The 24,238-nt window shown below is 38.0% G+C and overlaps 1 protein-coding gene across 13 annotated transcripts in view; it reads left to right on the top strand.

Moving 5' to 3' along the window:
* ESRRG (estrogen-related receptor gamma) overlaps positions 1–24,238 on the top strand; it is a 656,319-nt gene that overhangs the window by 468,906 nt on the left and 163,175 nt on the right. For 11 of the 13 annotated variants that reach the window (XM_011929433.1, XM_011929425.1, XM_011929426.1 and 8 more), the window contains one exon: positions 5,642–6,057. The exons of the other annotated variants lie outside the window; for them this stretch is intronic. In XM_011929433.1, coding sequence (XP_011784823.1) covers positions 5,655–6,057 — 403 coding nt within the window. In that variant the 5' untranslated portion in view covers positions 5,642–5,654. The remainder of the gene's footprint in view (positions 1–5,641; positions 6,058–24,238) is intronic. 13 annotated transcript variants of the gene reach the window in all.

Here is a 24,238-nt window from a genome sequence, read left to right as displayed (position 1 = left end):
AAGCAGGCCTTAAAATTGTACAGAAGCATATGTGCATAAGTTGCCCATGTGTTTTTATCTTTCTGAGCGTGTGGGCCAGGATTCACAATTCTTCCTTTACAATTAATGATCTCCTTCCATTAGGTTAACCAGGCAGACCTTAAGATATTTCCTATTAAAAGAAAAAATCCTTTCTCTTCTTTTTCCAACTAAGCCAGTGTACCTTAATGCAATGATGATATGTTAGACCCAGCAGTTGTCAAAGCATCGTATTACTGTGATGCCATAATGACACCCTGTCTCTGTAAAGTAGTCATGTTTTCTCAAATCACACGTTGCACCGTTGATTTCTGACATGACACTTCATTCGGTTGCTTTCCCTTTCTTCAGCATCACCATTCTCTGACAATAGCAGCTGGTGCCCATTTTGTTACTAAGTGATTCACATTTTGCCACTTTACAAGAGTGCAATTAGTTGAAGCAGGGGGAAAAAAAGCTCATTGTAAAGTAGCATGCTTGAAGTTGTAACTCAGGCTGCCATGGGAGCTGCTGGGGTCATGGGCTCTGAAGCCTGTACCTCCGGGAGCTGCAGCATTAGTCTAGAGGTTTCCTTCTAAAAGCATAAAACACACACACACACACACACACACACACACACACATACACACACACACACAATAGGCTATTAAGAGCTTTTTATTTTTTTAAACACAAATACTTAAATATTTAATCTGGTAATTTCAGAACATAGAAAATCAACCAATCACCATAGATTCATTTTTGTTTTGAATCAGTAGTGATTTTGATAATCTTCTTTTCCGTCCCTGAAATTCTATGATTCCAATGAATCACACAGAGGAGCTGGGGAGTCTTCTTATCTCTGTATTTGTATGTAAACTTGGAGGTTTGCTGCATTGTGTCCTTATACAAAAATATTGGAAATAAATTTTTAAAGCATTTGAAATTTATAAAGACGATGATTACTTTTCCAGGCCCTTAAGGATGACAAAGAAGAAAAGAAAATATGTTAAGTTCTTTAGCTGACATTTCTTTAGCCTACCAAAAGGTTTATTATTGATACAGATATAGTAAAATTGGTAGAAGATCTTGCCTTAGTATAACAAAAGAGAAGATCTAAGAGGATCTGTACACACATTGCTTACGAGAATTTTATGCACCCATTTTCCCATTTATTTCTCCATTTGTTTTAGGGGGGAAATACAGTAGCAAATGAATTCAAGATCTGTGTAAAATTCACATGATGAAATACAGCTGCTTGTTAAGAACTTGTATTTTGGAGAAAGGGTTAATAATGCATAACCCTGTGGAACATTATTGTTATACCAGTGTTTAACAAATGAAAGTACTGGCTGAGCTTCAGACCTTCCATTGAAATGTAGAGCACTTTGAACATCAGCACGTGCATGTGGAGATTCAAACTCCTGACAGTTCATTCATGATCACACATTTACCTGGATGTAGGTAGACTCTCTGAAAACAATTATTAATCCAAAAATAATTACAATGTAAATTGAACATTAACTTACAGATTATCCTTTTTTCCCCTACAGCAGCAACTTTAATTGATTCTTATTCTTTCTTTCTCTCACTCTATGTGCACACATATACACACCATTAATGAACTTTCAAAAATTACATCTTTAAATAGTCAAACAACTAAGACATTTTGTTTGGCTGATCATTCGTATCTAACACCAAAGGTAACTTTTACTCTTGCTGACCCTAAGCAGGGCTAGGAAATGACTTCCTAGTCTGAAGCATGATCATCAGAATTACTTGATGCTGTATCTCAAACTGTGTTGAAATGCTTTTTAAAGCCCTGAAATTTCAGGTAGGCTGTTAAATTCCTCAAACCTAGTGTCTCGTATAGAAACTAAAGTTTATTCTTGACATTGTTATTTCCCCCTCCAGTTTATTCTCAGGGGGTTCATTCCGAGGTTTTGGGAAGGGAGCTACCTGGTCTTACTCCCTGCTCATCTCACCATTTCTCTTAAAATAATGATAGTAACCATACTAAGGCTTTAAAATAAATATTTCCCACATATTTCGACACATGTTATTTCTATTCATAATTCTTAACTAAATTTAGATTTTTATTAATCCAATGTGACTTAAAATTTCTGCATTAACAGCACAATGTGGAATTGGGCTTATTCTCTTTGGCTACAGATAAAGCCATCATTTTGAAAATGGCTCTTTCTGACAAAAAGGTGTTCTTTTGAAATAAAGTCCTATTCACTACATTCCTCTTAGAGTTAATGTGAATTTTAGTGCCTCTAATTTTAGATTGAAGTGAAGTCTAGAATAAAACCCACCAGCTGACAATTGAATTTATAGATAGTTGTGAATATTTCAGGCTTGAATAATAGAGCTGTAGAATTTCAGAGACAGAGAGGCAGAGAATTAAGACTCGCTGTAGTTTTAGGTTATAATATAATAGTGTCTAGGAAGTGTTCAGTGTAATGAGCTAAGTAGTAATTAGGAGACAACTGTGTTCTTTCAGGGATTCTGTTTAGGCATCACTGCAAACCCTGCGTGGGTGATGCAATAGGGCAGACCTGCAGCCAGCGCAGTGGCTCCTTCAGCCCTTTTCCACTTATACATGGGCTGTGGATGTAATTGCTGAGAAATCAAAGCAGTAGATCTCTGCGTGCCACCTCTACCTTGCTTGCTTGCTTATTTATTAAAATTGAGTAAATAAACACCATTAAAAACTCTGTTGTCCTCGAGACATCTCTGCTCTGGACTTTAGAGTCTGGCCTGAGTTCAGATTCAGGCTGCACTGCTTCCTAGCTGTATGACCCTCAGCAAATTTTGAAAGGTCTGAGGCTCAGTTTCCTAAAGAGAAATACCTCCCTTACAAAGTTATCTTGGGGATTCAATGAGGAGTAATATTTGTAAAGTGCTCAGCTCAGTGCCTGGCACATAATAAGCACTTGATAAATGGCAATTCTGACTTCTATTATTTCCACGGGGCAAAAGATATTAATTAAGGAAACACTTCGTGGCAGGGCAAAAACATGCACAACCTGCAGCACAAACCCAGTTGGTTCACTTTCATTTATGGCTCCAGTGGCCAGACCTTGTTTAGGAGAAGATATTTCTTCTGTTTCAAGGACCTCTCTGGCAGCTCGTGCCTCCTGAATTTCCTTGTTTTCTCCAGCCTATTGCCAAGTTATGGTGTGAGATTTTGGATGAGACAACTTGCTGGAGAGTCCCTATTTTTCAGGGACTTTAACAACATGCATTTGACACATAAATATTTGATGGTTTAGCAAATAACTGATCCGTAAATAGGAGGGCAATTTCTGGCCTTGTTCTTTAAATCAAGAGTTCTGCAAATTTTACAAGTCCATGAGGAAGAGCCTGAATAAAAGAAAACTGGGGTGAAAGTGACCATGGAAGATACAGGAAAAGAAAGAGAGGAAAAAAGAATTTTTAAAAAGAGGGCCTGAAGATCAAGCAGCCCCAAGCAACTCTCCTCTGGATGAAAAAAATGTTAAATAAAGAAATAGTGCCTTGTAGGCAGATGGTGAAAGAGTTAATTGTCATAGCTGTGAGAAATTCAGTGCTGGAGAGAGGAAAGGGGAGCAAGCATGGTTTAGTACCCTAATAACTTCTAACTCTAGTCTAAGATCATAATGTATGTGCGCGCAGTCCAGTAATTATAAGGTAATAAGTGAAGTGGTGGTGTAAGTGCTCTAAATTAAAAGGAATTCACAGGGCTGCTGTAAGTCAGTGCCGACCCGCTTTCTTTCAAACGTTGACTTGAGGAAAGTGCTTAGCCCAGAGTGCTAAGGAGACAAGGAGAGCGATCTATTAATTACAACGTTCATTAACAGTGACGGGTACAAGGCAGCAGATGCAGAAGAGAGAGGACGCCGTAGTTCAGGCTGGTGAGGGGGATATTTTTTTCTTTCGCTAGTTCTTGAGGAAAGGACAACACAAGTGGGTGGACGAAAGCACCAAGATATTTTGGTGGCTTTTTCCTTCCTATTTGCTTTCTTCACATCCTGATACTGCTTGACTTTAGAAAGCTATGCAAGATTTTCTCAAAGTGAAATATCTTTGGTAAGAGGCAAATCTTGCCTCAATGCTTTGCTCCTGAGACGGCCTTCTTGGAACAGTTAAGTGAAACTTCCTGCCAGAAAAGTTCCATATTTTTCTTCATTTTAAAGTAACCAAACAATGGAGTACCTGGAGGAGAGCATGAAATTTGTGCAATGATCAAAAATCGTTAGATTTATAGTGAAAGAGATAACTGCATCCCTTTGGTTATCCTGTGACGAGTCCCCCAAATTCTAGTGAATGACCATTACCCAGAGGGATTCCCATAAATCAACTTTCCACTGGGAAGCAATTATCTAAGTCCCTTTCTTGACTGTCACCTCTTCTTTCTATAGTGGACTCTCGGAAGCTTCTTAGAGATTTTGCTAAACAAGGTTTTGCACAATGGCTAAATAAAAAGAAAATAGGACCAATTATATCTTTTCATCTAATTACCTTTCCAGAAATTCAGTCGCTTGTGAGACCAACAAAGAAAGAGGGATGAAGTGTTTCTTCTAGATAAGAGAAACAGTGTGCCAGCTTACATGCTTCATCATTTTTCCTTTTAGGAGGTATAATGTTAAATGACAAAAAGAAGTGGAGGAAGGACCATCACAAATATATTTTTTAGGACAAAATTTGATACATTTCTACTTTACTGAATATAAATATAACATCAGATTTTGTAACATCAGATAATATAATATCAGATTTGTGGACTCACAGGTATACTGAAGGCTCAAATGGCTTTTACTGATTCATCTCTTAAATAATGGCATATCACACATAAGAACACATGCACGCATTTATTAATCAATGCTAGTGATCAGTCACTAAGTTTTGCAGGCTCTAGGAAATAATCTTTAAATATTGGCTTTAATTTTATACTTGATGTCTTTCTATATTGCCAAATGGCTATGAAATAGAGCAATTTAAATAAAGAAACAAAGTGATTGAGGATATATTCCCTATGTGTTTTAGTCAGATCAATAAAAGACACAGTTATGCTTATGGAAGCGTGCTGACAAACAGTAATTACAGAGCTGAGAATCATCTGTTCAGTCTTGAAAATAAAAGTTTTATTCTACTCATAATAAAATGATTGCAGCATCAGAATGAGGAAGCAAAGGTAGAGTGAGGATAAATACAATTTTAGAAATGGTATAGACTTTGCAAATCACCACCTCTTCCATTGATAAATTTAGAATCTAGAGTTGATTTAGATATTGACACTGGTTCTCCAAGAGAAAGGTAAAATAAAAGCAATTGGACCCTTTAGAGCTTTTGTTTATGGCCTGTCTGGGCCCTTTGTTGTAACCCTGTCATGCCCTTATGCTGATTACCTTCTTGTAGAACAAGAAGTATTGACTAGAGAATGAATGATGTGTAGTCCCTAGCCCTTAGGAAACACTCTCAAAGAGCAATGTCTTTAACATATGAATTTTTTTAACATCTGAAGGTTTTTTTCCTCCTTTTACCTTTCCCTTTCCCTTTCTCTATTTTTTCACCATCTCTTTTGTTTCTACCTCTTTTGGTGTCTGTGTTTGACACTCTCTCCTCTTTCTCTCTCTGTTTGTATCTCCCTCAATCTCAGGCTTCTCTGCAGAATGTCAAACAAAGATCGACACATTGATTCCAGCTGTTCGTCCTTCATCAAGACGGAACCTTCCAGCCCGGCCTCCCTGACGGACAGCGTCAACCACCACAGCCCTGGTGGCTCATCAGACGCCAGTGGGAGCTACAGTTCAACCATGAATGGCCATCAGAACGGACTTGACTCGCCACCTCTCTACCCTTCTGCTCCTATCCTGGGAGGTAGTGGTCCTGTCAGGAAACTGTATGATGACTGCTCCAGCACCATCGTTGAAGATCCCCAGACCAAGTGTGAATACATGCTCAACTCGATGCCCAAGAGACTGTGTTTAGTGTGTGGTGACATCGCTTCTGGGTACCACTATGGGGTAGCGTCATGTGAAGCCTGCAAGGCGTTCTTTAAGAGGACAATTCAAGGTTAGTGTCGGACCTGGGAATACTCTCCCCACTTCCAACCTCACATGATGGGTTTTTGTTTTTCCTTATTCTTTTTCTCATAAGTCAAGTACCATAGTTTTAATTCTCTCTCGAGTAGAAAATAGAAATAGATTACAATTGATAGTGGAAGATTTATAGACTAAAATCCCCCCAGATATACTCCATATCTATTAGTTTTCCTCTTACTGTTCAGCTTTAATGGTGCAAGGATAATAAACTTTGGGTAGAATTTATAAGCGCATAGTTATTGTTAGAGCAATGAGGGTATATAGAGCAACTGTACAAATGCACATTGGACTAACAGTGTTTTTGACCCCTTTGGATCTTCTTACAGATGCATGGAAATAAATACTTTAGACCAGTGATTTTCAAACTTGAGTGTGCATTAAAATCATCTGAAAATCTCGTTAAAATGTAGATTCCTGGGTCCTACCTCCAGAGTTTCTGATTCATTAGATCTGGAGTGGGGACCTGCCTGAGATTGTATATTTTAAATAAATTTTCAGGTAATGCTGATGATGCTGCCAGTCCAGGGACCAATTTTAAGAATCACTGCTCTAGACCAATTTAATTACCTATTCATCTTTCTTTTTTCCTTGTGGTTGGCTATACCTTTTCTAACTTTTAAATGAATTTATATAAAAAATTTCCAAATTATGCCAATAAAATGTCATTGAATGATAGAATGTACCTCCAACATATATAAGTGATATATACCCCAAACTTCATAGATTTCAGATTTATAAATGACATTATTTTCCCCATATAGTATAGAAAAATAGGACTGAAATTTGTTTATGCCCTTTTAAACGGGTGATCTACAGATCTAGAATTCAGTTCATTAAAAAGCTATAGATATATATATTCTGGCAAAAAATCTCACGTTTTTAGGTCTCTTGTGATTCACTTTTGAAGAAAATAGGGGAAGGAAAAACATATATTTTGAGGATCCACAGCACACCAATGATTCTGTTCAGTAGTTTACAAAATGTGTCTTCCTAACAACCAGTAATGGACACAAAGTCTATCTTCCCACATATCAGTGGTTCTCAAACTTGCCAGCTCATTGGAATCAGTGGAAGACTTAAAAAAACATGCTGATGCCAGGGCTCATGTCCCCAAATTCTGAATTAATTGGTCTTGGGTACAGCCAGAGAAAGGGGGGATTTTTGAAAGCTTCCTAGGTGATGGTTAATGTAAAGGCAAAGTTAAGAACCACTGCTCTGTACTGTGTTGTATTATTTGACAACAGTTTTCAAAGTGCAGTGGCTGTACCAGCAGTACCAGCATCATCTGAGAAAATGTAAGAAATGCAAGTTCCCAGGCCCCATCCTGTATTAACTCAAACAGAATCTCTGGGGGTGGGCCTAGCAATCTGCATTTTACCAACTGTCTGGGTAATCCTGATGCTAATTCAAATTTAGAACCACTGCTCTAGACCATGCTACTGCTGATTTACCACTGACCATAGAGCATCATCATCTAATGGCCCCTTGTTGGGCAGAACTGAAACCAATTTATTTGGAGCCTTCATAATTTTGCGATGTACTAGTTTTCAAAGCACAAAAGAAGTAATGTTTGTTAAGTGCTAATCCTTTTAAATATTTCCACAACACATGATTCTGAAAACACTTATGTGTACACAGAGCACTCTCCCACCTTCCCCCTTTTTTTCTTTTTTGTTTTTGAGGCAGATTTTTACTCTTGTGGCCCAGGCTAGAGTGCAATGGCATGATCTTGACTCACTGCAACCTCCATCTCCTGGGTTCAAGTGATTCTCTTGCCTCAGCTTCCCAAGTAGCTGGGATTACAGGCCTGCACCAACACACCCCACTAATTTTGTATTTTTAGTCGAGACAAGGTTTCACCACATTGGTCAGACTGGTCTCAAACTCCTGACCTCACGTGATCCACCCACCTCAGCCTCCCAAAGTGCTGGGATTATAGGCATGAGCCACCGCGCCCGGCCCACCTTCCCTTTTAAGAGCATCTGGAAATCCAGCTCTTCTCCATCAGTTGCACTGAGCATTTCAGTGACAGTCCCTAGTGGAATTGGTCATACTGTCTCTCCCTTGCTTTTTTGTTGTCTGTTACATAACTTCCTTGATCTGTGGCTGATGAGAACACAATCAAAATGTTTACTTAGTCAGGTACAGTGGCTCATGCCTGTAATCCCACCACTTTGGGAGGCTGAGGCTGGAGGATCCCTAAGGCCAAAAGTTTAAAAGATTAATCTGGGCAACAAAGTGAGAATCCTATCTCCATAAAAAATTTACAAATTGGTTGAGCATGTTGGCATGTGCCTGTAGTCCTGGTTACTGGAAAGGTTGAGGCAGAAGGATTGCTTGAGCCCAGGAATTGGAGGTTGCAGTGAGCCATGATTGCACTTCAGCCTGGGGTGACAGAGCTAGACACAGTCTCAAAAAAAAAAAAAAAAAAAAAATGTTTACCCAAAGCACAATTTCTCAAGACATCATACTCTTACATAGTAGATGAGATACTTAATCCTAATCTTTTCATAGCCTTTCACAGTTGTAAATGAAGAGCACAAAGCCAAGTTGTATGCAGTATATATGAATGTCCTAAATATCTTCATAGCTGTATCTTTATAATTTCTGGCTCAACGTTGCTATATTTACTGATATTTTCTTAAAAAATCTTTCATTTACTGGATCTTTATTTTCTTTATCCTCGTCTATAAGTTGAAGGCGTTAACCTCAGAATACTTAAGTTTAAAATGAAATAGAAAATCACATGGAAAACAAGTAAGCTAAAAACAATGGTGGTCTGTGCACAAGGCTTTTTATCACCTCTGGGCATTTGAGAAATCTCTTTAGTCTATTTGGTACCACTGCAAAACTTGAGAATGAAAGCACACCTCATATCTTTGGGTGTTTACCAGCCATTGTTCAACAGTGTTGTAATCCTTATGGTTACAAAGTATACAAAATTTAAACTGTTATTAATTTGATTTTGTTAACTCAGTTTTCACAGCTCTGCATGTAACTACACAAAGATAAGCAAATATTTTGGGATAAATTCAGGAGCACTGAGTGCGCTGATATAAGCAAGAGGTTCTCAATGTGAAAACCACTCCCATTTATTCAACAAATATTTACTGAGAACCTACTGTGATTCAGACAGCAGGCTGGTTGGAGTGTCCTCTTATGCACATTTTATTAAAGCTTTGTTCCCAAAGGCTGTGGATTGAGATGAATTCCTCTAACAAATGTCTCCTGCCTTGAGGAAATACCAATGTTTAGGGTTTAGGGGATTAAACCCTTGAGTCTTTGGTATGTTTTGTAACTATAGAATAACAATGTGAAAAAATTTCCTGATACATGTCTCAAAACATTTTATAGGTTAGACATTAATAGCTCTGCAATAGTTATTTACTGAGCAATAATTAGAATAGAGCAATTGGAATTCTATGCATGATTATTCTTTAGGATGCTGAAATGCTACCAAAAGCTTAACAGAGCAAAGCACAGGGTGATTCTTGGCATTGATGTATGTGCTCAGTTTTACTCCATATTGGAGAGAGCAAGTTTCAAGGATTTTGAGCAGAAGACAGAGATGTCACTGTCCAGATTAGCACTCTGGACTTGCCCACCTGGCTGTGCTTGTAGCTGGCAGCTGCGTAGCACTTGTTGAGGCTACCCTGCTAGCTACATCATCAGGCATCACACTGTGGTGCTCACTTAGCCCCAAAAAGGCAGTGAGGCAAATAAAGGGATTAAATTGTGAAAGTATAATGTAATAATTAGAGCGGTAATTGTAAGGAAGATTGGAACGGCCCCTCCTTTCTGTGGCCAAATACAGTAGTGATAGCGGTTGAACTCCAAAGATGTTGAGTGTGGCCCAGACTCTTACTCCAATGCTGAAGCTGCCTTAGAGTTCATTCTCCTGCCTTCAGACAGCATTGCAGCCAAACCACCCTTCACAGATCATAGTCTCTCCCTCTCCTCCATTAAAGCTCTCTAAGGAAAAAGAAGAGATTATGTAACTCCCCTTGACAACAAGTCTTTCTAGACTAGAGCCCCAGTGGCCAGGCCGTTACATAAATGTGACTCCTGCCTCACCAGGGCCTGATTCTACTCTCATTGACTTAAGGGACATGTACATCCATAGGCATTTTCATGTACGCCATCATCTGTTAAGATCTTTCCTTTTTTATATATCTTCTTCTTCTTATTTTTGAGACAGGGTCTCACTGTGTTGCCCAGGCGGTTGTACAGTGATGTGATCTTGGCTCACTGCAGCCTCAACCTCCTGGGCTCAAGTGATCCCTCTCCCTCAGCCTCCCAAGTAGTTGGATAACAGGCATGCACCACCAGGCCTCTCTAATTTTTCACTCTTCTGTAGAGATGGGATCTCCCTATGCTGCCCAGGTTGGTCTCAAACTCCTGGCCTCAAATGATTCCCCTGCCTCAACCTCCCAAAGTTCTGGGATTACAGGCATGAGCCATCTTATTTCTTATTTTAACAATTTATTTTTAGGATTGGTTATCGAGTGTGTAATAAACATACAAGTTTAAAAAGTTGGGAAAAATACTTCTTAAACTTGGAACCAAAAGAACATCTATCCAGAACACATCTTGAGAAAAGTAATACAAATTGTTCTTTTCAGAGCTAAATGTGCTATTTCTGTTGTGAAAGACAATTAATCATGGATTTCAATGAAAGGTAAATAGAAAGGAATATTTTACTTATTGACTATTTTCAAGTTATCATTGAAAAACTATTGAATTAGGTCAGCATTTAGTTGGGTAGAGACCAAAGTTTTGCTTTTTTGTTTTTGTTTTCAGCTGACCAAAATTCTTTTTACAAAACTTTGACAGCTCTACCCTGTCATCCAATAGGGTTACAATGGCAGCAGTGATATCATGTCATTTTTTAGGCATAGTAATTTTGGGGATGTGATATTGTTATTCTGATTTATTTTCCAATTCCAATTTTGGCCTTAATTCATAAATGAGTGGAGCCTGCCTTCTTTCCTTCCCTCCCTCCCTCCCTCCCTTCCTCCCTCCCTTCCTTCCTTCCTTCTTTTTCTTTCTTTTCTTTGCTTTTCGAACTTCTCGTTAAGAGTTTCCCCTAGACTCTTGTTAAGGAGGCAAGAGAAGGAAAACATCCTTATACCCAAGTAGGTCAATACATATTTCATTGTTTAATAGACAAAAAATACTGGCCTCCTGAAGTTTTTCTGTCCATATCATAAGGAAAATAATTTTATAAATAGTTTTCTTTGTGTAGATAATATAGCCATTCTAACTGCTCCTTATAGTGCTATAGAGTATTCTTCTTTCCCCCACATTTAAAAAGTGGGAAATTATATATCTAAAAATATGATATTTTAAAAAGATGTTCATTATAGCATGGGTTTTGGATTTATAAAAGCCAGGCCCAAGTCTCAGTCACTTACCAGCTGTGAGACCTTAACCCCTCTGTTCCTCTGTTTCCCAAGTGGTGAGGGTTACATGAGAGAATGAGTATCAAAGTACTTGACCCATAGTAAATGTACAATAAATTATTAACTTTGGCTGATATTGGAAATGTGACTGGGATACGCAGACACTGGATGGTTCGTGTCATATAGTACAGAGTTATCCTTGATGCTAAACTAGAAGGACAGGTATGTCACCTTCCTGAGCTCACAGCTGTCTCCACCCTTAGCTATGATCACAAACCCTCTCTCCCTGTAGCCATTTCTCACTGACGGTACCTTTATATGATTGGAGGCATTTAGGTGAACTGTCTGGGAATTTGTTTAGTTATATTTAGCTTATGGTGCTCAATTAACTTTATTTCCCTGTGAATATGGATGGGAAACTGCATACATCAAAAAGCAAGCCTGAATTTGGAACTTGCGTAAAGCATTAAATTCTCAGTTAAGCTTCACATGTGAAATTTAGGCGCTGAGGTAGTAGCATATCTTCCCTGCGTGAGGTGTGGGAGTGACCATTATGGAACTAAGTCCACTCTGAACACTGTGGGACCTAGGACAAGAGTACAGCACACACCCAAATACTGCATAGTATATGTAAATACGTTAAAGTTGTAAATCAAGATACCAAATCCCTAAGTGAAATTTGTTCTAGTCTCTTATTTGACCAACTATACCTTCATAATGCCCTGGGAGACTGACTTTTTATTAGTCAGACTTTGACTCCAAGGAGCAATTTTGTGTCAGTGAGAGGCAGTGCAAGGAGAGCTGGTTCATAGGCTGCAGCCCATCCCCTTTCTTTCCCACTCCTCTATTTCCCAATCTTGTACATAGGGTGGACACCCTTGCCCACACATCTAAGGCCCCTTCCCAGCAGCTGTTTCTTAACCATGCACAGGTCTAATGTGCACACCAGAAAGGCAGTTTAGACCAGTCTAGCTTCCAGAGGACACACCCAGAAGAGAGTCCCGCTCAGACCCCTGGCACTTCCATGGGCTTGTGGTGATCTAGCCAGGGAGTTTGAGGGTCCCAGGTACTCAGGATCATGGGGTACTTAGGGGACGGCTCCAGCTGGACTTCGTTCCCTTCGCACTTTGCATGGGATCCTTGTGCTATGTGTACCTTCTAAAGCCCACAGCCTTCAGGCAAGGGCTTTTCTTGTCTGAGGCTAAGGTGGCATTAATGTGAGCCTAAATCTCACCTTAAACATGGGGCATTAAGATTAGTCATTTTCCTGCAAGCCATATGCTAAAGGCATGCGGGCATAGCCCTTGAATCTGATGCGACCAACTGCTTTCCTACACCGTGAATTGTATGACTCCTTCCTGAAGCAGGCAGTGTAGTCCTAGAGGATCTTTCGTGGTGTTGCATTTCTTTTGCCATCATGTGCTATTTCAGTCTTAGAATGTTTTCAGTCATAGAGAAAATAAGAACTTACAAATTGAGTGTACATGATATGAACCTTCCAAAGGAAACTAATAAAATATATTTAACCCAAACAGTGTCTAGAGAAAATAACTACCTCAGTTTATAGTAAACGGTAGCTTTAAAAATCTAATATGTTCTAAAATTGAAATCCAAAATAATGTGGAAATGTCCAAATTGACTTGATGAATTGCAGTAATTATCAGTTTGAATGCAGTGTTAAATTAAATATAGAAGTAATATTTTCCAAAGAAATGTTGTCTATAATTCATTGCTTTAACTTTCTTTTTTGAGACAGAGTCTCTGTTACTCAGGTTAAAGTGCAGTGCTGCCATCTTGGCTCAATGCAACGTCCACCTCCTGGGTTCAAGTGATTCTCCTGCCTCAGCTTCCCAAGTAGCTGGGATTACAGGCACACACCAGCAAGCCTGGCTAATTTTTGTATTTTTAATAGAGACAGAGTTTCACTATGTTGGCCAGGCTTGTCTCAAACTTCTGACCTCAAGTGATCCGCCTTCCTTTGCCTCTCAAAGTGCTGGGATTGCAGGCATGAACCACCATGCCCAGCCTGCTTTAACTCTTAACTTGCTTTTGTTATAAGCTTGACTTTTCCACTTCTTCTTGCATTTGATGCCAATTATGTCTGAGCTTTTGAAATGCATTAATATTGCCAAATTATAAATAACAAGTATCATTCTACTCCTGCTATTTTAATTATTAGGTTCAGTGTTTATTTTAATAATAAAAGTTAGTGTTACAGACTTTCTTTTTTGGTGAAGATGTACTGTATGAATTTGTGTCCTAAAACAGCATAATGTAGTTTTTCTTTTTCTGATTTTGACTTACTGGAACCACTTATTGGGACAAATGAGTAGTGATTCCTTTTCCATAGTTTGTTCTGACTTGGGAAGTCACCTAAATTGTTATACTTCTGAGGTTGTCAAAGAGCTACTGGTCAGCAGGCATTTTCAAGAGACAGATAATAAATTAGATAGTTTAAATATCTTAGGTTATCACATATCTTAGGATTTGTGGACCACATGCCTTCTCTGTTCCATACTCTTTGTTTTGTTTTTTAAAACTGTTTAAAAATATAAAAAAACACTCTGAGCTTGAAGGCATTCAAAAACAAGCCCAGACCTGGATTTGACCTGCTGGTCATAGTTTGGGTAACTTCTAAACCAAAACACCCTATTTATCTTCCTTGCAGGCAACATTGATGAACAAGACTTCTACGCCAAAGGATTTCCTAGGTAGTTTTGTGTACATATCATTTATGAAATTGAAACCCAGTCTCTATCATGATGGTTTTTTTTTTAGTCTATTATTTCCCTTTTCAGAATATTTTTACTTCTTCAGAATTTTCTAGTCTCCTTTCTCTGTTTGGATATTTCAAGCCTGTTTGAACTACACATCTGTGAGCACTATTATATATATGTGTGAATATATGTGTGTGTGTGAGTGTGTGTGTGTGTGTGTGTGTGTGTGTGTGTGTGTTGGCTAGCTAATTAGAAGACAGAATCAGTGTGAATTAAGACAAAGTAGCAGAGTGGCTGATGAAAAAAGATCTTTGGGTTGTGTAAAATCAGAGTGATTATTTTCAGAGATTTTATTTCATGGTTGATCTTTGATCAAGGAAAGAAAAACATAATAAAATGTAATGATTCTCACTAGATTTTTGTCCTTCAGATATTAGAAACTCCAGTTTGCAGGAAACAAAATCTCTGCTGTCATTTACATGTTTATTAAACACATAGCATTATGTTACTGTATTTTGAAAGTCATTTAAAATAGGCACATCGTTTTAACTTTGACTTGTAGGGTATATTTTCCTGTTGGGTGACACTACATAAGAGCCTATCCCATGTATGAGGTATATGCCAGTGGCATTCAGGATGGACACAAATTTGCAGTAAAACTTTTAATGCCCAACTATAGCTCATGTCAAATTAGGCTAACAAAATTAACTTTCCTAGCAATGTATTTGCAAAAGGGTAACCTTCTTTCCTACTGTCTCTGTTACTTCACAATGATTTGGAATAAGTGATAGTAAGTGTTTCATATTCTTCTGGTGAAATTAAATATTTATTTATTTATTTATTTTTTGAGACGGGGTCTCACTCTGTCGCCTGGGCTGGAGTGCAATGGTGTGATCTTAGCTCACTGCAACCTCCGCCTCCCGAGTTCAAATGATTCTCCTGCCTCAGCCTCCTGAGTAGCTGGGATTACAGGGGCCGGCCACTACGTCCAGCTAATTTTTGTATTTTTGAATAGAGATGGAGTTTCATCATGTTAGTCACACTGGTCTCGAACTCCTGACCTCAGCTGATCTGCCCGCCTTGGACTCCCAAAGTGCTGGGATTACAGGTGTAAGCCACCACGCCTGGTCTTATTTATTTAAAATAATACATTTTGTAGTAGCAATATCACTAATTCATGAGAGTTACATTTAATAAAAGGACAAGCTTTTTCATAGTTTTTCAACTTAGTGCTATCTTTTTTTTTTTTTTTTTTTTTTTTGAGGTGGAGTCTCACTCTGTCGCCTGGGCTGGAGTGCAATGGCATGATCTTGGCTCGCTGCAACCTCTGCCTCCCGGGTTCAAGTGATTCTCCTGCCTCAGCCTCCTGAGTAGCTGGGATTACAGTCGCGTGCCATCATGTCTGGTTAATTTTTGTACTTTTAGTAGAGATAGGGTTTCAACATGTTAACCAGGATGGTCTCTCACTCCTGACCTCTGATGATACACCTGCCTTGGCCTCCCAATGTGCTGGGATTACAGGCGTAAGCCACTGTACCTGTCCTAAAGTTAGTTCTATCTTTATACTTTAAGTGAACATATAATGTATCTGTTACATAAACCCATATTTCATGGATTCTGCTGTGTGATATGGCCTATATTAGAATCCAAAAAAATACGGATGTAATTCTGGAATAAATTCTCTTTACATACGCATACTTAATCAGAGCCTATACTCTTATTCGTTTTTCTTTTAATAAAACCCTCTGCACTCAGAAAATAAAATCCATTCCCCATGGCTCTCCTGAGCTAGTGTCCTCAGAAGGAGCAGCATGGATGCAAAACTGCCCTCCAGGTGCTGACTATGGGTGCAGCTGGCGTAAGACCCGGTGCCTCTCTGGTTCTAGTGTGAGAGCATCCCCTATCCTGACCCGTCTGGGCCACTCAAACGTACCTGTTCCCGATTCAATCATTCTCTTATGGAAAAGAAGCCCTTGCTTTGCCATTTCTTCCAGTGATTTTTTTTGGGGGGGTGAGGGGAGTTCTCTTAACCTGCCCCAAACTACAACCTGTGAAGTCTATGAGCTCTCCTAGCAAGTAACTGTTGAGAAGGAAGTTTGTGTTGTTTTTATGTTCCAGTCTAAGAGACCTCACAGATCACTTCCAATTAATTCTTTTAAAAACACCATTGACTTTTCTACCTTTTGCAAGGTAGAATTTTACATTTGTGAGTGGACTTTCAGGAAGCGGGTGTGGCTGACTCTTTGCCTACAGATCACTGGACTCTCCCCAGAGGACATGCCATCCATAATCTCTATTATCTGATGACTATTTGTTTTGATGAAGGTACTGGAGGCAGTTCTTTGATTACAAGATAAACTCCCAAACAAAGACATCAGTGCCTTTCTTAGTACTCTGATAGCTTTCCTTCATTCCTCCTGTGCTCCCTTAACCCAGAACCAAGTCATGACAAATAAGATTGCTTCAGACCCTGTTAGAACAGCCCCAGTCTACCAAACACCACGTTAAATGCTTGAGAGCAAAACAATAGGAGTGATACTTTTTGCTTTATATTTTTCACAATGCATGTCTTTGTACATATGTTCAAATAATTATACAATAAAAGCCACTCCTCCAGTAAACTCAGAATTGGTTATGGGTAAAGCCAGGTAGGGTATATCAGAATGTTCACTCTAAATGTAGGAAAGAAAACAGAAATGAATGATGAGAGTTGTGTTGTCAGAGGTTCCTACTGATGTGGGTCACTTTTGCTTGGTAACTCGTTATGGGGGAATATGACTCAATATGATTTGCTAAATCCATAAGAAAGGGAACATCAGTTCTTGTTGAAAGTCAAACTATGGAAGCTGTTAAGCAACTGATGAGGTATGACTGGGTGGGGTTCAGAATTTTGACATGAGTAAAGTCATGGGTCAGGACTTTATTTTCTTTTTTTGGTAAAGCCCAGGGCAGTGATGTGTTTTCCTGATATATTACTGGATAAACTTAGACAATTTCTTAGAAGTTATAAAACACATTAACTCACTCAAGTTATAAACCACATGAATTCACTTTCTTTTAAAGTTGCTGATAATGAGACTTCAGTGATGTAACGGTCTAGTCATTGGAGCTCATTTATACAATTTAAAAGGTTTCACATAAGCTCAAAATTAGGTACAGGGTGTTGGTGTAGTATTTTAGCTTTTATACTTAAAAGCTAATCTGCTGATATTTAAAATAAATGACATTTAAACTTAAACAATGATTGTGGTAAAAATTATAAAATTTACCATCTTAACCATTTTTTAATGTATAGTACATTAGTGTTAACTCTATGTGCATGATTGTGCAATAGCTTATGAATCTTTAGTATTTCATCATGCTAGATGTAAACTCTGCACTCATGAAACAACTCCTCATTTCTGCCTACCCCCAGTCCCTGCTGGCCACCGTTCTTCTTTCTGTTTCTATGAGGTTGGCTGCTCTAGATATCTCGTGTAAGTGGAATCATGTCGTCTTTGTCTTTTTGTCACTGGCTTATTTCACTTAGCATAATATCATCAAAGTTCATACATGTTATTGTACATGACAGGATTTCTTTTTAAAAATGGAATAATACAAGAGTCCTCCATTATCTGCAGGGGATGTGTACCAAGACCGCCAGTGGATACCTGAAACTATGGATAGGACTGAACCCTACAGAGATGAGGGTTTTTTTTTTTTCTATACATACATATCTATGATAAAGTGTAGTTTATAGATTAGGCCCCGTAAGAGATTAACAAAAATAACTAATACTAAAATAGGACAATTATAACAATATACAGTACTAAAAGTTATGTGAATGTAGTGTCTCTCTCAAAATATTTTACTGTACTACTGTACTTTGGGTAACTGAAATTGCTGAAAGTGAAATCACAAATACCAGAGGACTGCTACATTCCACTGTACGGATAGACCATGTTTACTTTGTGCGTTCATCTCTTGGCTGACATTTAGGTTGCTTCCATCTCTTGGCTATTATAAATACTACTGCAGTGAACATGGGTGTACAAATACTTCTTTGAGATTCTATTTTTAATTCTTTTGGATATATACATACACCAAGAAGTGAAATTACTGGATCACTTGGTAATTCTATTTATAATTCTTAGAGGAACTCCCATACTGCTTTCTAGAGCAGCAGTATCATTTTATATTACCACCAACAGAGCACAAGAGTTCCAATTTCTTCATATTCTTTTCAGTGCTTGTTATTTTCTGTTTTTTTTTTTTTTTCCTTCAGTAGCGACCATCCTGATAGATCGGAGGTGAATGTTTAAATATTTTTGAGAGATTTTATATATATACCAAATTTATAAATACACCAAAGTTCTAATATTTTATCACCTTAGGCTTATATATATGGATAAGGTACATAGTTGTTTTAAGATTTCTGAGCTTAATGCAATGCCTTTAGATGAAGAATTTGTTGACCTATAATAATATTAATAGTAATAATAAATATATTAGTTTAATTTATAATAATAATGAATATATTTGATTTTGCAAAGTGTCACACATTGTTCTATGTGCTTTACATTAATTATCTTATTTCTTTAATCATCTCAATGAAGTAGGCAGTCCTATCATTATTATATTGTCTTCTTTTATAGATGTGGAACTTGAGGCACAGAGAAGTATTTGCCCAAAGAACAACTGGGTCCCCAAAATCTTGAACCCATAGCCTGTCCTCTTAACCCTTTCATTACACTGCCTTGTATATTTTAAAAGCTTTTAAAAGATTGAATGATTTTAGATTGTATTTTTCTTGAGAGAATTTTAATCCATGGGCAAAATTGTTTAAGTTATTAAAATAAAAATGAGGAATTAAGAATATGCTTAATGTTACAATCAGACAATAGTCAAGGTTTTTAGAAAGGAGACAGTCAGAACTAACTCTTAAAAATACCTAAACGTTTTGTAATTCATTTTTAGAAATCCCTTAAATGTGAAGCTTGAGAGCACAACGCTTGAGTGCCACCGCCATTTCCGTTTCCTGTGTCAGTTCTCTGGATTTTTGTCATCTGACATTCATTTCTCCACCCAATTTTCGTTTGTTAGTCTTAGACTGATCTCAAAAATCTGTCTCCACTGATGACACTTCTGTATTCTTTAATTAATTATTTTGGGAAGAAAGAGGCTTATTTCTCTCCTGTTTTGATGTGAGAATAATTGTCCATTTGCATAAACTCTGTGACGACTCCAGAAGGCAGCTCAGAATCAATCCCTTTTTGCTGTTGTTGTTGTTGGTCTTGGTCTTTTTTTCTTCTTATGATGATGAATGCTAGTTAGAAGGAGAAAAATTTTTTTTCATCTTTATTTTTAACAAAAAGTTGCTATATTACTTGGAATTAAATCTCATTTTATCTCAATTTGAGCAGACTTAAAGAAAGGGCATCTCTGAATGATACTAGAAAGAATAGTCCTGAGAGATTATTGAGTTCAAGGACATCTTTGTTAATTTAGACTGTAGAGCTGAAAATCTGAATGTACCTTTAGCATGAATCTGAATACATATCCCAAATCTACATTCTGATATCCATTTTCCTTTCAGTGCGTACTATTTACAGTTTCCATTTGAGGACGATCAGAGATAAGCACAAAAATCTTCAAAGGAAGGAATGTAGCCCTGTGTGTTGTCCTCGAGTGTGCCTTTTCTCCCTGCTTTGGCCTCCAGAACATCTTCACTGCTCCCAAAGTGCCTCCTGCTTTTGGGAAAACCTCAGTGTGCCGCAGAGCTTCGCCTATGTTTTATATGGAGAACAATTTCGCATTTTGTGATACTTAAAGCAAAAGTTTTCCAACTGATTCTTCCATTTGTTCTTCTCAGTTATTATCAATTTACAAAGATTTCTTTAAAAAGTTTCTGTGCCTAACTTGGGGGAAACTACCTTACAGAGTCATGAGCAAGAAAGGAAATAATGGATGATAGACTGTAAAGTATTTTTGTCATTGCAGCCTTTTGTCCATATGGTTTAGACAAGAGATGGCTAAACCAAGGCCTGCGGGCCAAATCCATTTTGCTAAAGAAAGTTTTATTGGAACATAGCCACACCTATTCTAGTATAGCCTGTGACTGCTTTTGTGCTACAGCAGCTGAGTTAAGGAGTCACAGCAGAGATTGAATGACCTGCAAAGACAAAAATATGTACAATCTGGGCCTTTCAGTAAAGCTTGCCAACCAAACCCCTGCTCTTCTGTGGAAGAGTTAGAGTTAAACAAATATCCCACAGTGAAGGAGGCATTTTTACCCTATGTCCCTTGACAATCATCAAACAGGAACCCCCCACTCTCCCTGCTAAGTTGTCTTCTATACTTCTCTTTCTTACTCTTCATGGGGAGATGCAAGGCACTTATCTGAAATCTCTAACACAGCAGACAGTTCAGGTATACAGATTTTATTTTAAACTTCAGATACATGCCAGGAGCTTCCATTGTTTTCTGGGCTTTCCTCATCTTTCTCTTAATCCAGCCAGCAGCCCTGTCTGAGTTCCCTGACCCTTGGGGTAATTACTGTTTTTTGAATGTTTTACCTTCTTTTATGACTAAGTCCATGGCATACTCTTTGGTTGGTTGGTTCGCTTTTACTTCTCACAAAGTGCCTTTTGACTCAGATATCAGTTCTTTGTCTTTTGGCTGACAAGCACAAGGCCAGAAGAAATTCTCTGACTGGCACTTCCTTACTTCTGTGCTGAGAACCAGCATTGGGGCACTTCTTGAGTCCCTCTTAGCTCTTTCTCCTGCATTCTTTCCCTGAATACAGTAATGATGCTGTAATTATTGCTAATATTATAATCAATACTCACTCCCTGTCAGGAACTCTGCTAAGCATCTTAAATACATGATCTTAATATTAATAGCAATCCCATAATGTATCAATTATTATTACCCATCCACATGTCATTCATAAAGAAGGTAACTCCAAATTTAAGAGCTGTTCCAAAGTCAAATGGAAAATGGTAGAATGAGGCAGCCCAATTTGACTCCAGTATGTTAGCTCATAATCCATATGTTATACTACCTCCTACAGCTTACACACAGATCAATTACCGTTACTTATGTCAAGAAGGAGTTCCCCAAATCAGTATTAATTTTAGAGGATGCAGATATTTGTTGAATATATGAACTTGATCTTAAAAGCAAACTCTAATTCCATTTTTTCTTTTCTGACAAACTTCGGGCACGTTGATAGCATCCAAGAACAGAAGCACTTCGGGATGGTATTAGAAAAGGTTATACTTGTTTAAGGTAGAAGGGAAATCGCAAGAAGTAAAATTTCTATTTAAGAATCTGCTTTTGTCATATAGGGTATCATCCAAATGTCTCTAACTGGTCATATGAACTTGTACCAGTCTGCAAAAGTCACCGTAAAATGTACACATTGAAACCGTTTCTATCCAAAGATAGTGAATGCATTAGATGTAATTAGCATTGCTTTATTTTCCAAGAACATTTTATTAACAAGCCTTTTATTGTTGTTGCATGTTCTGAAAGACAGATAGGCAGACTTGCATCAAGGTTGTTTAAAATTCACAGGTAGAAGAAGAACATGTAAAAATTGATGTTGGATATAGAGCCCAGCAAATTTGGAGGTTGTGGTCAGCTCAGATATTATATATTTCTTGTGGCAGTGGTCACCTTTGAGCTCTTTTGTAAGGACTTCTGTGACATGATCTGTGTACTGTAAGAGCGTAAAAACTAAGAAGAAGAGACTGTATACATCATGCAGGATACGCATTTTACACTGTAAAAAACAGTTGCCTTTTACAAGGAGACATCATTATATCAGAACTAAAAACATTGAATTTCTTTAGTCCTTGGATGAGAGATGTTTATATTCTCCATCATTTTCACTAGTGTATTTTTATTATACACTTACCAGTCCTTTTTAAATGTATTTCAGAACTCACCCTCATGATTATGGATTACTTTTTTTTTCCATCATGAACAAGAACATTATTTTGGGATTGTTAAAATGCATTGTGTACACCCTGACACCTGTTGCTTTGGTGATATGCTCTGTTTGGTTTCTGTGGAATTAAACCGGCCACCAACCATACTGGTACAGAGACAAGTTGAGGGATTTCTTTTTGAGGTGTTGAGAGATTCTGTTCTCTGAAAGCAACCCTATCCTATCCCACAGCTGCCCTTACACCATAAGTCTGACAACAGCAAAAGACAATGCCAAGATCCACCCTGAACCTATCACTCTCAGGCTCCTATGTCAGGCATCAACATTTCCTTTCTGACTAGTAACAATAGCAACAGCAACAGCTACACAGAGTGCTCTTTCAGAAGATGGAACTTTCATTTTTATTTCTATTCTTAACAACATTTAATTAATTACTTTTAAAAGATTAGAGTTAGGCAGCATTGCCTCGTATTTAAGAGCACAAACTTTGGATCCAGGTTGCCTGGGTTCAAATCCAGGCTCTAGCGCTTGTTAGCTATATGATTCTGGGTATGTTACCTTATTCTCTCTATGCCTTAAATCTCTAATCACAAAATGGGAGTTCACAATGTAAAGCACATCAAAGAGTACCTGAGAGTCTTAGTGTTTGTTATTATCCTGTTCTTAGGTATTGATATCTTAGCTTTTGTGGATGCATTCAAAGGCCATTGAACTGGATGTTGGGATATCTCAGTTTTAGTCTCATTTCTGCAGTTAACTAACCCATATTCTTACAGAGAGTGTGTGGAGCAATCATAGGTTCTAGTGATAATAGATAAGTCATTACATATTACCGCTTTTATGGTCTTCTACATAAAACAAGGGGGCTGAAGCAGCTGGAATTTAGAATCTCTTTGAAATCAAATATCCTATAAGTCTGTGTTGTTTTATGCCAAATAATATACGCTTGGTGGATTGCTAACAGTTTTATTCTAAATTTTTAATGAATAATTTGGGGCTAAACACTAAAATGGGGGAATGAATAACAGACTCACCAAAAATTAAGTTGACAAATGAGTGTTTCCAATGGGTCATCGACTTGATCTGACACTCTCTTGTACACAGAGGATTCTGAAGGGAATAAGATGCTGCCCTCAAAGAATATACAGTTGGGACAGAACGGGGGCGATTTCACAGACACATATAATAAAGTGTGTTAAGTGCTAAGAGAGGGACTCATCTGAAAGGTAAGTGCGGGATGAACTAGTTACACCCACAAGGACCCCTAACTCAGTCTTGGGAGCCCTGGAATCATCTCCCTGAAGAAATGATAGAAACAGCACATAGAGAGGAGCAGCAGGAAAGGATGCTGCTTTCTAGTAACTTCCAGTAATGCCATGTGGGTTTCAGACAAGCGGGTGGGCTTGAGATGGGGTAGAAGGCAACCTGGAACTGTGGCAAGAGATAAGGCAGGAATAAGATTTTTGAAGAGCTTTGCAAATACTTTGCCCTCTGTTCTAATCAGATCATACCCAGCGATAGGCACTGTGTGTGCTCCAAGGTAGAGACAGGAAGTGTTCATGAGGAGATGTAGTTGATGCCTCAGAAACTCACTTCTTAGACATTTTGGTATTTTCAAGAACAACTGTCTTCCTTTCCTTCTCAATATCTGTAAAACATAGCTAAATGCTCTCCCTAGAAGTGTTGAAAGGACAAAATCTTCTTTCAGTGTCTCTGAGTGAGTGGCATATTCATTTTAACACCCTTGCATAAATCTGAGGAAGGTAATTTTATTTTATAATATTTGCAAACTGGAGATGAAAGCCTTAGGATTCAAGATAAATAACAATAAATGGGATCTTAAGACAGTTCTCTCCTTTTTCCTCAGAAAAGGGATCAAAACTGTATGTATATGATCTTAATATCTTCATTTCATGTAATTCTTACAAAGTTATAAAGCAGATATGATTATTCCTCTTTTTGTACTTTAGCAAACTGTGGGTACCAAAGGCAACTGGTTCTAGTTCACACAGCCAATAAAATGGTAGAGCTGGAATTTGAACCTAGGTTTGCATCTTCCCTTCTCTTCTCTTCTCTTCTCTTCTCTTCTCTTCTCTTCTC

Source organism: Colobus angolensis, unplaced genomic scaffold, assembly GCF_000951035.1.
Source record: "Colobus angolensis palliatus isolate OR3802 unplaced genomic scaffold, Cang.pa_1.0 Scaffold81, whole genome shotgun sequence".
In the NCBI taxonomy this organism is placed as follows: domain Eukaryota; kingdom Metazoa; phylum Chordata; class Mammalia; order Primates; family Cercopithecidae; genus Colobus; species Colobus angolensis.
Note: the sequence above shows the minus strand (reverse complement) of the source record. Positions and strands in the feature narration are given on the sequence as shown.